At 29.1% G+C, this 13,214-nt stretch overlaps 2 protein-coding genes across 3 annotated transcripts; one reads left to right on the top strand and one right to left on the bottom strand.

The window, feature by feature from the left end:
- Positions 1 to 2,276: 2,276 nt before the first annotated feature.
- Positions 2,277 to 5,433, top strand: LOC110622709 (SRSF protein kinase 1). The gene is made up of 4 exons (XM_021767314.2): positions 2,277 to 2,734; positions 3,470 to 4,252; positions 4,604 to 4,651; positions 4,734 to 5,433. The coding sequence occupies exons 1-4, from the start codon at positions 2,549 to 2,551 to the stop codon at positions 5,052 to 5,054; spliced, it is 1,338 nt and encodes a 445-aa protein (XP_021623006.1). The 5' UTR covers positions 2,277 to 2,548; the 3' UTR covers positions 5,055 to 5,433.
- Positions 5,434 to 10,325: 4,892 nt separating this feature from the next.
- LOC110609268 lies at positions 10,326 to 12,763 on the bottom strand. Of its 2 annotated transcripts, XM_021748855.2 has the most exons (3): positions 12,625 to 12,753; positions 12,264 to 12,333; positions 10,326 to 11,926 (listed from the first exon to the last, which is right to left on the bottom strand). In XM_021748855.2, the coding sequence occupies exon 3, from the start codon at positions 11,848 to 11,850 to the stop codon at positions 10,651 to 10,653; it is 1,200 nt and encodes a 399-aa protein (XP_021604547.1). In that variant the 5' UTR covers positions 11,851 to 11,926; positions 12,264 to 12,333; positions 12,625 to 12,753; the 3' UTR covers positions 10,326 to 10,650. The 2 variants fall into 2 exon arrangements, with proteins under 2 accessions (XP_021604547.1, XP_021604461.1); XM_021748769.2 differs by lacking the exon at positions 12,264 to 12,333 and having other exon boundaries at positions 12,625 to 12,763.
- Between the last annotated feature and the right edge of the window lie 451 nt (positions 12,764 to 13,214).

Here is a 13,214-nt window from a genome sequence, read left to right as displayed (position 1 = left end):
TTTATATAAATATAATTCTATTTTTTAGTTATATAAAATTTTAAATTTTAATCTCAAGTTAAATAAATCCTACCCTAATATAATAGTATTGTTTAATGATAACAAATTACTTTTTGTAGTTTGAAGTATTAAATTTTAGTAAACAAAAAATTGGAAAAAATGCAAATAAATTTTATAATTACAAAAGAAATCATAATTTTATTACTAAAAGTACATTTTATTATGTCAATATTCATTTTAAAGTTTGGAGTTTTAATTGACAAAAATATTAAATTGAGTTTATTTGAATTTTGATAAAATATTCATGAATAGATTTAGACTTTTTTATTTTAATTTAAATTTGGAATAATTAAAATATATATACATATATATTTTGGTTAATCGTATATTTTAAAGTATCATTTTATTAATAGGAGTGATGAAATTTTAAAATATAACAAAGATTTCACTCTTTCTTTAATTGCACAGTTCGATAGTCCATTCTTTCACGAACATTTTTATCATAATAATGGTTTTGAACTTTTTATTATTTTAGGTTATTTGAAAAAATAAATTAAAATATTTATTTTGCAACAATAAATAAAATAAAACTCTTGAATATGCCCTATATGCTCCTAAACAATATCCCCATCTTGTAGTCTCGTTAATAGTGTGGTGGGAGTTATGCATCAAACATATAATTTTCATAAGTTTTTACAAGACTCCATCTATTAATAACTAGAGTTATATTTAGTAATATCATAATATAATATAATGTAATTAAATTATTTATTAAATTTTAATAAACAAAATTAAATATAGGAAAATAGCGTAAGATTTCCAACTAAACTATAGTTGCCGCAGAAATTAAAAATTTTAAATAAGATACGAAAATCATTCCCACCTATACTAAAATGGCATAACCCAACTTTGGATTGAGGACCAGAATTTTTAAAAAAATGTATTTAAGAAAAGAAGAAGAACTAAAAAAATATAGTACGAAAAAAGAAAAGGGTAGGAAAAGGTGAAGTAATGGAATAACAGATAAGAATAATTATTTTATTATTTAATATATATTTTACATTAAATTATTATAAAATATGTATTATATTTAATTAATTATTAATATAAACATATTACAAATCGTACAATACAAAATTAACATGATTATTATTTTGAAAATGCAAAGTTGTCAGAGGCTCCGTTTGTTTAAAAAAATATTTAAAAAAAATATTTTTATATTTTATAATATTAAATATTCAAAAGATTTAATTAACAATAAAAAAATAAATAATTTTTAGCATTTTAATATTTTTATTAAGATTTTTATATATAAATTTTTCAATAAATTTTATTTTTTAAATTAAAAATAAATAACGAAGAATAAGTTATTTTATCAAAAAATATTTTTTTTATAAAAAGTATTTCATATAAAAAATATTTTTTAAATATAAATTATTTTTGAAAAATAAAATTACGCTTAATTCAAATTTATAATTGCATCACTGGCTTTCCTTGCAGCTTGATCCATCAGCTCCTATGAGTTGTTTTTATTCTATAAAAAACATGAAACTCCCTTTTCGCTTACACTCTATTTGAAGGAAGATAGGTTTTTTAAAATGTAATTTTGTAAAATAAGATTTTCTTGATTTTTAAAATTTAATAATTTTTTATTTAGTAAGAGAAAGAAATAATTTGATTCATAAAAAAATTAGAGAAATTATTACTTGACATTTTATTTATTTATTTTGTTTATTTTGCAACTGATCCATGAGCTGTAAAGTCGTAGAGTCATCCTTGTTGACACTGGATGCAGCTTGCAACCACACCGTTGCCCTGCCTACAGATCTTCAAACCAGTTTCATGCTGGGCTCATCCTTCTGTCCACAATTTTTTTTTTTTTGTTTGTCTGAGAGTCCACTATTAATTTAATAAGAAAGCCAACTTGTATCGGAAGTTTTATTCTTTTTATTCTCGTAGCTCACGTGACAACTCAAATTAAATCATTATTTTTTTTACAGTGAGAATTTCTATCATTATTAACAAAAAACTATTTTTATTATGTGATTTGTATTGCATTTTAAGTATTAATATTAATAAAAAAAACATAGGGAACGACCAAACAACTAATGATGAGGCAGGTGGGTAAGGCGCGTCAACCAAATGGAAGCTTGCGCATAGAAACATTTTGACAAGTCTTGACCACCTAAAATCCAACCCATGCAAGAGGCAGAGGGCAAAATTGTAAAAACTCCCCTACCTTTTAAAAAAGGTACAAAATCCCACACGACGAAAGTAGCGAAGAAAAAAGAGAAAAAAGTGGAGAGAGCCTCCAACTCTTTGTATTGAAGGCCACACAATCTGAGACTCTTCTCCTTCTGTTTCTCCTCTTATTCAGCTTCATTTCCTTTAACTCACATACCCTAATTACCAATCTTCTCCTGCTTTCCTTCTATTCTCATTCAGAGAATGGCTGGTACATTATTCTGATCAAATCAATTTAATCGGAGACCAGATTCGCATCGCGCTTTGAGTCGCCGTTGATACACACAAAGAGGAATATAGAACAATGTCGTGTTCGTCTTCGTCGGCGTCTGAGTCAGAGGACGATGAGGGAATTGACTCTTACAGGAAAGGTGGTTATCATGCTGTTAGAGTCGGCGATCAGTTTTCTGGCGGCCGTTATATAGCACAGAGGAAGCTTGGCTGGGGCCATTTCTCCACCGTCTGGCTCGTTTATGATACTCGATCGTCTGTACGTAGCCGTTATAGATTGTTGCTTTGTACTCATTATTTTTTTTTCTTATCATTTTATCATAATGAATAACTGCCGCTCCTTTCTAAATCTATTGTTTTCGTTTTTTTATGAAGAAATTGCTGCTTTTTTTTTTTGAATTAATGTCAAAATGTTTTGCTCTTATTGGTTTCTATGTTTGCATAGGTTATTGTTCGATGAGATCAATACGTGAGTCGATGCTATTCTGACTTGTAGCGTGAATATCGACAAAGGATCCTTCTTGGTTTTCTAATGTTTCCTTAGTAATTCACACGTGTCCTGCTGGTGCGGAATTATGTGTTTTTGCTTTTTATAGGTGTCAGACGTGGTGAAATTGATTTTTGAACCATTTGGGTTTGATGCCTATAGATTTACTATAATAATATTAATTACATATATATAAATCCATGGGATAAAAGAAAATGTTTCGTGCACGTCTTGACATTTATTCTTTTGGCTAAATTGGGAAAAAAATACTTGTTTCAATTTCATCTATTTGGGGTCGCGACATTTTTTACTTCGTTAGCGTCAGTAATACAATTGTTTCCTCTGCAATACCCAATCAAAAATTGGCAAACTACTGACTGTTACCATTGCCTGTCACTTCAAAGACTTACTCTTTTGCTGTTTTTTAGTGGCTCCCTCAAGCTGGGAGTAAAATATCTGAAGCTCTTATTTTCTTTAATTCTGAATTTATTTCTTTTCGCTTTCCAGAATTATGTTGCACTTAAAATCCAGAAAAGCGCAGTACAATTCGCTGAAGCTGCTCTTCACGAAATTGAAGTCCTCTCAGCTATAGCTCATGGTGATCCCTCCAATTCCAAATGTGTTGTGCGACTGATTGACCACTTCAAGCATGCAGGGCCGAATGGGCAGCATCACTGCATGGTCCTTGAATTTCTTGGTGACAGCTTGCTCCGGCTGATCAGACATAGTCGTTACAAAGGTCTACCATTGAATAAAGTTAGAGAGATATGCAAATGCATTTTAATAGGCCTGGATTACTTGCATCGGGAACTTGGTTTGATCCACACTGACCTAAAACCCGAAAATATTCTTCTCTATTCCACAATTGATCCTGCCAAGGATCCTATTAGATCTGGGCTCACACCAATTCTTCAAAGGCCTGAAGGTAGCCTTAATGGTGGATCTACAATGAATCTCATTGAAAAGAAACTAAAAAGGAGAGCAAAGAGGGCAGTTGCTAAGATTGCAGAAAGAAGAGGTTCAACGGGAGGAGCTGGGAGAAAACCAGGGAAATGCTTAGATGGGGTTGATGTCAGGTGCAAGGTTGTTGATTTGGGAAATGCATGTTGGGCTGATAAGCAGTTTACAGGAGAGATTCAGACCAGGCAGTATAGAGCTCCTGAAGTCATTCTGCAGTCTGGATATTCCTTGTCTGCTGATATGTGGTCATTTGGTTGCACTGCTTTTGAGCTTGCTACTGGTGACATGATGTTTGCTCCTAAGGCTGGACAGGGATTTTGTGAGGATGAGGTAGAATCTATGCTCTAGAATTGTCAGACATCATTATTATTCTAATAATTTTATTTTTAATGTGATTTATATATGATACGGTATTGGTAGTAGAAAATAGCAATTAGGGGAAGACTATGGTTAAGGAAAGTGGGAAAGAAAAGAAAACTGTTACTGGAGACACTATTACGGTAAAATGACGTTTGTTTAATTTATGCTATTTCTCTTCCTCATTTTATTCATCTTTGCTGCAAAATTGACAAATACATTATTTTTCACTGCTCTTTGTATGCCAATTTCTTGTCACCAGCCATATTTGTGTCGCAACACCAAATCTCTGAGCTTGTATTTACATGTTTCTGTTGGTTTCAGGATCACCTTGCTCTAATGATGGAACTCCTTGGGAAGATGCCCCGAAAGGTATGCTCATACTATTTTAATGGCTTCCGATATTTATTCAATCATTTGCCTTCCATTTATCCCTTATTTCTTGCATAAGCAGATAGCTGTTGGAGGAGCTCGATCCAAGGATCTCTTCAATAGGTATGGGGACCTAAAAAGGATTCGAAGACTGAAGTTTCGGCCACTTGATCGCTTGCTCGTTGATAAATACAAATTTTCTGATAATGAAGCTCGGGAGTTTGCAGAATTTCTTTTTCCCCTTCTCGATTTTGCACCAGAGAAGCGGCCCACTGCTCAGCAGTGCCTGCAACACACCTGGCTTAATCTCTGTAGTTCTGCTCAGACTGAGATGAAAAACGAAGGTGATATAGCAAAGTTGCATGTAGGGATGAGCAACCTCCAAATAAAGGGGGGCAAGTGAAGAAGGGATCCAGGGTGTTTGCACCATTGTCAAATCCCTCCCTCCACCTATACATATGGATATTAATTGTTTTCTTTTTGTTACATTTGTAATAAGATTTTTTTTTATTAATATTGATTAACTAAAATGTAAAATAGTAATTGAAGTAGTGGCTGATGCCCTAACCAGTAGAGAATACACATGCTTTTTCCACATATGTAATTGATTTTGACTTTCATATATCAGTGAAGATTGTGTCACACCATAAAGGGAATATCCCCTGTTTGAAAAGAATCATCAATTTGATTGAATTTTCTTAAATAGATCTTTCGATTGGTTTGCTTCTTTTTGGATAGTACCATTTATGAGATTGAGGCATTTATAGCTGGTTATTGAACTTGCATTAATTGATTTTCATTTTATTACATGTTTTTGGTGCTCTGATAACATCATGTGTATTGTGTAGTGGGTCTGCTGCATTCATTTCTTGACAAATTTTAATTTCCATGTTTTTTTATATGTTAAATAATTTTAAGATTTTATATATATGGTGTTACCGTTCATCTGCAATATCAGGACAAGTACATAAACTATAATATTATGGTTTAGCTTTCCAGAAGGCTAAATTCTGGATTACTAGGATGAAAGGTTGAAAATTCAAGCAGTTCCCACTCCTTCCTTTGGTCTTTTATAAACCCTTTACAGTTATTGAGAGAATCAGGATTCCGGAGTCTTTGGTTTTGCTTATTTGTTCTTGAGGTCATCCTCCTGGTCCCCATCCAGGGAGAGCTGCATTTAGCTGAGTTTTTATTGTTGTTTAGTTGCAGAGTTTGGAGCTTCATGGTGAGGACATGCATGTGGATCTAACTCGTGTTGTGGTTTTGTTGCTCTGCAAGGGGTTATAGAGGAGTCCAGATCCCTGATCTCTTTGTGTAGAGCTTGCGTCTGGTGTAGATAGCACTAACTGGTGGCATCTCGTTTAACAAATATTTGCCCCAAACCTCTGATAGTTTCCAGCCATTTTCTATTAGCTATGACCTATGAGCTTTTGTTCTTTTGGTCTATCGTCTGCAGCTTTTGTCCCCTCGGAGTGGTCGAAGACGCTGGCGCAATGTTGCTTTGCGTAGGTCTTCTGCTCCTTAGCCAGATAGCATATATGGGTCGGGGGTTATTGATATCATGCGTTACCAAGACACCAACCAATGATTATTTTTTATTTCAAACTCACCCATAACCGAGTTTGTATAGCTTAGGGGTTTTTTTGGTTATTGGACATATAGGCTTTGCTGTTATAGTTGGGCTCTAAATGTCCTCTTCATTTTATTGCCTCAAGCCTATTGGATTTGATATCTGTTGTAAGTTCTAATGCAAATTTATTATTATTTTTTCTGTGAAAAAGAAAATGCCGTGGTTGCCTCTTGCCTGTCCTAATGAAGCTACTGTTCCCTCCTCCATAGTGATGGCTCATGCCCATCTGATGAATTATGCCCCGAATCATCAGCACCGGGGTTCGTTCAATCATAAAACACTAATCTTTTCAAGGTTCGTGTTGCCTTCACCCTACACTACATCCAACACTTATTTTTAAAAAAAAAAGATATTAATCTCCATTACTTTCTTCAAATTTTTTTCTTATTTTCTGTTATGTTATATATATTTTTTTTCATGGGAGTAATTTTAGTATTATGATAGATCAGCATTCAGTAGCTTTATATTATATATTTTTTTGTTTATGGGAGAGAATTTGATATTATTCGATCACAAATGAATAAATCAAAAATTAAAATTTTAATATTTATAAAAATTAAATTGAATTAATTTTGAATAGAAATCGAATCCAATTAAATAAATCTGATTCGATTCAGATTAGTTTGATCGATTATACTTTTATTTTTTACATTTTATTTTTTAATATTTTAAAATTTAATCGAAATATTTTAATTTCAATAATATATCAATATTATTAAAAATAATATATTATTATTGCTTTAATTTTTTATTAAAATTATAGGAATTTAAAATATTAAAATAATTAAAATTTTTAAAATTAAAAATTAAATTAAAATTTTAAATTAATTCAATTCAATAAATTTTTTGATTTAAATTAAATATTACTTACTCTAATTTAATCTATACATTAACTAGCAACGTATTAATGTTAATTGATAATGTTATTATCGATTTGTATATACTAATGATATTAATAATATCAAAACACATAAATTATACAGTGTATAGTAATTTACCCATTGATATTTTTATTAAATTCAGATTTCATCTGTAGATGATAAACAAGCTTTACATTCTCGCGCAATGCTAAGTATGTTAATTTTTTTCTTATTTTTCATATTAATATATATAATAAATAGAAAAATATTTATCACAAAAATATATCTAATTTATTTTATAACAATATAAAATATTATATTTACATCATATAAAACAAAAGTTATTAACTGTTGGTAGAGGTATAAACGAATAAAACTGTTCATGAGCTATTCAAGATTCGACTCAATAAAAACTCAATCGAGTTCAGCTTATTTTATAAACGAACCGAGTTTGAGCTCACCTTTTAAGTTCGTTTATTAGTATTCAGCTCGTTTAAACTCACAAATTCGGCTCGTTTTTAAATTTATAAGCAAGCTCATGAACAACAAACTTATGAATATATTCGTTTATCAAGTTCGTAAATAAGTTCATTTACAAAGACTTATAAATAGATTTAATAATATATTTATTTATAAATTATTAAATAAAATCATGAGTTATATCATTTAATTTTTAAAAATTTATATTAATGTTATATTTTATAAATGTATAATTATATTATTTTTTATAAATAATTTACTATTTAAAATTATATTACAATAATAATAAAAAATATATTTTATAAATTACAATAATTTATAATTTAATTTTAAATTTAAAATAAAGAAGTTAATGATATATATATATGAGAATAACAATAAATATTAAGTAATAATTTTAGAAAGAATTAAGTAATAATATAAATATTTTTAACAAAAATAAATTATAAATATTATATCAATGATCATATAAGTGATGTTATCATAAATTTTTTTATTTTTTAATATTTTTTTTTATTTTTAAACTCTTAAAATATTAAATAATAATAAACTAAATAAGTATTTGAGTAATTACACTATTACTCTGTATTTCTTTGCGATTATATCTTTTCAAGTAAATACTATTTTTATACATTTAAAAAATATTTTTATTAAATTTTCACAATCGACTATTGTTATTATATATATTTTTTATGTGCTTTTTATAATTATTCTCGTACGTAATATTATTTTAATTTTATAAATTAAATTATTAATATAATATAATTCGATTATATCGATATAATATAATATAATATTATATATAATTGTGTAATTAAGTCGATTATACTTCTACTAATATATTCATTTCATACCATAGTTTATATATGTATTATAATAGTAATTTTTATATTGTATATAATAATTTAATATAAATAATGTATTTGGATTAAAATTAAAAAAATATACTATTAATAATATATTATATTAAAAATTTTAATATAAAGATATTTTTTGATACTAAGTAATTTTAATCAAATTAAACTTCGTAAAATATATAAATAATAAAATGATAATATATGAATAATTAATGATAATATATTAATAAATTTTATATAAAAATGTATATTAATATTAACAATAAAATTATATAAATTTAATCTCTCTCACTTTTATAGGCCGTTTGTATGTAAATTTATATATTTATTATATAATTTTTCATATAATATAAATATTTAAATAAATAATTATTAAATTTAATATTATATTGTTAATTTTATATTAAATGCATTTTATATAATTAATTTTTTTTATCTTTATAGACTATTTGTATATAGATTTATATATTTAGTATATATATTTCAATTAATTTTTCATGTAATATAAATATTTAAATAAATAATTATTAAATTTACTAGTATATCGTTAATTTTATATTAAATACATTTTATATAATTAATTAAAAGTGTATAATTAGTATTTTGAATAATGAATAATATTTGATGTTATACATAAATAAATAAATATTTAAATATTAAAATCTAAATAATAAAAATATAAAAAAATTTAAATATTAAAATCTAAATAATAAAAAAAAATTGTTGATGGAATAGAACCTAAAATATTAGAAAAATCACCTTTAATTAACCACTACACCACAAATCCATTTTAGTTAAATTATTACGCGTTCTTTTACCTACGAAATATTGAAAATTACTGAAATAATATCTATTTTCTATTTTGCATCGAAAATTTATAGATATAGAGGGGTGAAACTATTCTATAAAAATTTGATTTGAGTTGACGTTAATTAAATTATATTTGATTTTATTAAAGTCCTTTCTAATTTTTAGTTTAAAATTTCAATATTTAAAAATTTAAATTAATTAGATTTTGTTAACGAGTTTTTAAATTGAATTTTCGAACTCGAGTTTAAATTAGACTCGTTATTATTTTAAATGAATTTTTCACGAGTCTAATCTCGAATCAAACTCGATTATAATATTTAATTTTCGAGTCGAGTTCGAACTAAATATTAAAATTCGAGTTCAAAATCAAATTTATAAAAATTTTAAATAAACAAGTCTAAACTTTACAAAGTTTTAAATAAATAAGTCTAAACTTTATAAAATTAGCTCGACTCTTCCATTACATCCTTATGTTTCCATTACACCCTTATGTTTCCGTATTCGTTAGATCACTGTAGAGAGTATGAAACACATACCACATTATTGTTATTTGTTATTACGGTCATCATCATATTCTAAACTAATTATTTAAGACAGTTGAAATTTTATTAATTAGAAGGTTTATTATAAAATTTGTTCAAATGCTTTTATCTGTAAGTTAATCTTTTACCGAGTTAGCACCTATTAAAAACAGATCTAACCTTACCTGGAAAAGTTTTTTTTTTTTTTTTTTTCTTAAAGTCCATAAATTAGATTGACTAAACATTTGTTAATACGGAAAGATTGGAAGCCGAAAGAAAAAAAAGGGTTACAAGAGGCCGTAGGAGAGAGAAATTGTCAAGTATTGCAATGCTTCTCTGCTTCTGAATGCAGTTCCAGCTGCAGAACATATATTGCAGGCATAGATTTTGCATCTTTCGATCCGAAAGATTTTCAAATCTACAAAAATACCATGCAAAGCTTCCACTTCAAATACCATCAACTTGCCAAAAATAGAGACAATATATGAAAAAAGCAGGATCAATATGCAAAAAGACTGAACAGAAATTGTGTAATTTTTAATGAAACACTCGAAGCTTTGATGTCATCTACAGCAACCTTTGAACGGTGTTTGAGAAATTTCCATTTTCGTTCAAAGGGAGGGAGAGGGAAGGCAAGGACTTGAACCTAATTGCCAGCAAGCAATTCAACTTCTAAAATTTACAATTTTTTGTTTCTCAGCTCAAGTTCATTACAAAACCAAAGATGAACCGTTCCTATATATATAAAAAAAAAGGTAAAAAAAAAAGAAGAGCATCACGAATCTACCTCAGCTATCAACTTCTATCACTGGCGTGACCTGTTATCAGAAGGATTTGACAATTATGACTGAATCACTTTATTCTGCTTAACACTAGCGGGAGATTTGAACTCCTGACATTTCCGCATAGGTGGAACATCAATTGCCATTGGATTATTGGCTGAAGGCTCCATAGAAAACAATGGCTTATTGCGAGTTGTAGGATTGGCCATGTTCTTGTCAGCCAATGGGGAACTTCTGGGAAAAATATCATCCTTGGGTTTTGCTTGATCCCTAGAGCTACAAATGCTTAATGGCAACTTCCTTAGTTTCAGTCTTCCCCTCCTTTTGCCAGGCGAACTTGCATCTCCCCATACTTTATCCTTGGAGTGACTTGATTCTGCTTCCCCATTATCCATCTCTAGTTGGGCAGCCTTTTCAAATTTGGATGTCTTCTCATCTGCTGTACTTGTGCATGCCTCATCATCGATGGAGCCTTCAGAATCCAATTCACCTGCTATAGCATGTCCATTGCACATGGGAGACAGGTTTCCTCCAAACACTACACTTCCATTTGAAACCCTAGTTCTTTCAGAAGTTGGGGAGCTTTTAGGCTTCTTATTTTTATGACCCTTCAAATCAGAACTCGAAGAGTTCTTTGAAATTCTAGGAGAGCTGTTTATAACCCTGTGCAACTTACGAGCTAACTCTTCATCATCCCTATAGTTCTCAATAGGTTGATGCTTTTTGTACAAAAGTTGAACCTGTACATGCTTCTTCAGCTTATTCTTTTTTAAGCACCTCTCCTTGCTAGCTGCCTCTCCAGGAAAGGATGCAACTAACGCTAATGCACTTTTCGCAGCTGTCACAGCTTTTGTTGCAATAATAGCCTTCTCCTGAGCTGCAGCTCTTGCAGCTTCTGCGGCCTTAACAGCAGCCTCAGCTGCTGATTTTGAGGCCTCTACAATTTGATCAGGCGAAAGATTATGATTATTATTAAAATGAGAAGTCAACAGATTATTGAGGCGGGCTTGAAATTCACTTGAAGATGGAGAACAAGGAGTTGGCGAAGGGGGAGATGGGAACAAAGGTGATGGAGATAGAGTTGGGGCAGGAGAAGAAGGAGATGCTGCGGATGAGGATGAAGATGAAGCAACTGCAACAGGGGCCAAAGCAGCATCACCATCAGAACTCTGTTTCTTGAATCCTGCAAGCAGGCGCTTCCTAGGAGGCAAAAGGACGTCAGCATCCAAGTGATTAATGTCACATATATTAGCCTCCATTACTCCTCTTCTAAATCAAATATTACAGTGTAGAATTCTGTATCAGATTGATGCCATCTCTCTAACTGCATTCATTCTAAAACAATAAAAAGAAGATTAGAAATTCAGTGTCAAAACCTATCACCAAACCCTAAATCAGGAAAAAAAAAAACAGCACAAATTCAAACCCAACTGTTCTAGCAAACAAAATTAGTTGAATCCCTCTCTGAAATCAGATCATAATTTTCAGCCACGTGCAACATTTGTTTATCAATAAGAAAATATATACATATACCATAAATAAATCTACCAAAACCCTATGTATTCTTATTCTTTCGATTTTTTTTTACTAAATCTGATACAAACAACCAGCTAACACACAATTTTATAGTTGGGCAGATAAAACAGAACTATCAAACATAAAATGCAAATACCTGCAAGGTTTCCCATTTTGGTCTTTCACGGGAACCTAACAGAGTTATCATTGAAATTCAATGAACCAAGCTGGCAAAAGGCAAGAGCAGTGAAATTAAAAACAGACAACATCCAAAAAAAGAACCATACACCTCTGCAATCAAGTCTGGTAACACAATTCCCCGATTGAATGAGAATCACGATCAAAAACAGGGAATCAGAGCAAAACAAACATCAATCAACAATGGAAGAAGCTCGATTTATTTGAATTATACCAATCCAACAAAAGTAAAAGGCATTTACGTGGATTTAAAGAGGCGCATGCATAAATAGGGAAACATAGATATGAGAATAAGTGAATTAAAATTGAATTCTAAGTACCTGATCACTTCATTTTCCGGTGGAAGAGAAAAACGGCGACTTGAAAAATTAGGGTTTTTTTAATTTTTATTTTTTCTTGTTGAGGTTGCAGAAGAAAGGAAGAAAGAGAGATAAGAGAAGAAAATCCAGGTGGAGAGGAATATCAGAAGATGTTCTTATATAATAATAATGACATTTAAATACAAATTTTTTTATAAAAAAATATATTAAGTTAATGTAAAAAAATAATTACATTTTATAAATATATATAAATGATCACATTTAAATACAAATTTTTTTATAAAAAATATATTAAATAATGTAAAAAATAATTACATTTGATAAACATGTATAAATTATAATTTTAAAAATAACAAAAATAAATATAAATTCAAATTAATAATTAGTTTTTTTGTTATTTATGTTTTAGTAAAGTCATTTTATTTATTATTATTAAAAAATTAAAAATATTTACTAAATTAATAATTATTTTCATAAAGTAGCTTGTGTTAATTTTTTACAATAAAATTATTTTATTTGAAAATAAAATCCACCTATATTTTATATACGAACACGCAAAAAATTTGTTAGATCTAGCTCTAGAACCCCCA

This window comes from Manihot esculenta, chromosome 1 (genome assembly GCF_001659605.2).
Source record: "Manihot esculenta cultivar AM560-2 chromosome 1, M.esculenta_v8, whole genome shotgun sequence".
In the NCBI taxonomy this organism is placed as follows: Eukaryota; Viridiplantae; Streptophyta; class Magnoliopsida; order Malpighiales; family Euphorbiaceae; genus Manihot; species Manihot esculenta.
This window is presented reverse-complemented; position numbering and strand designations above follow the sequence as displayed.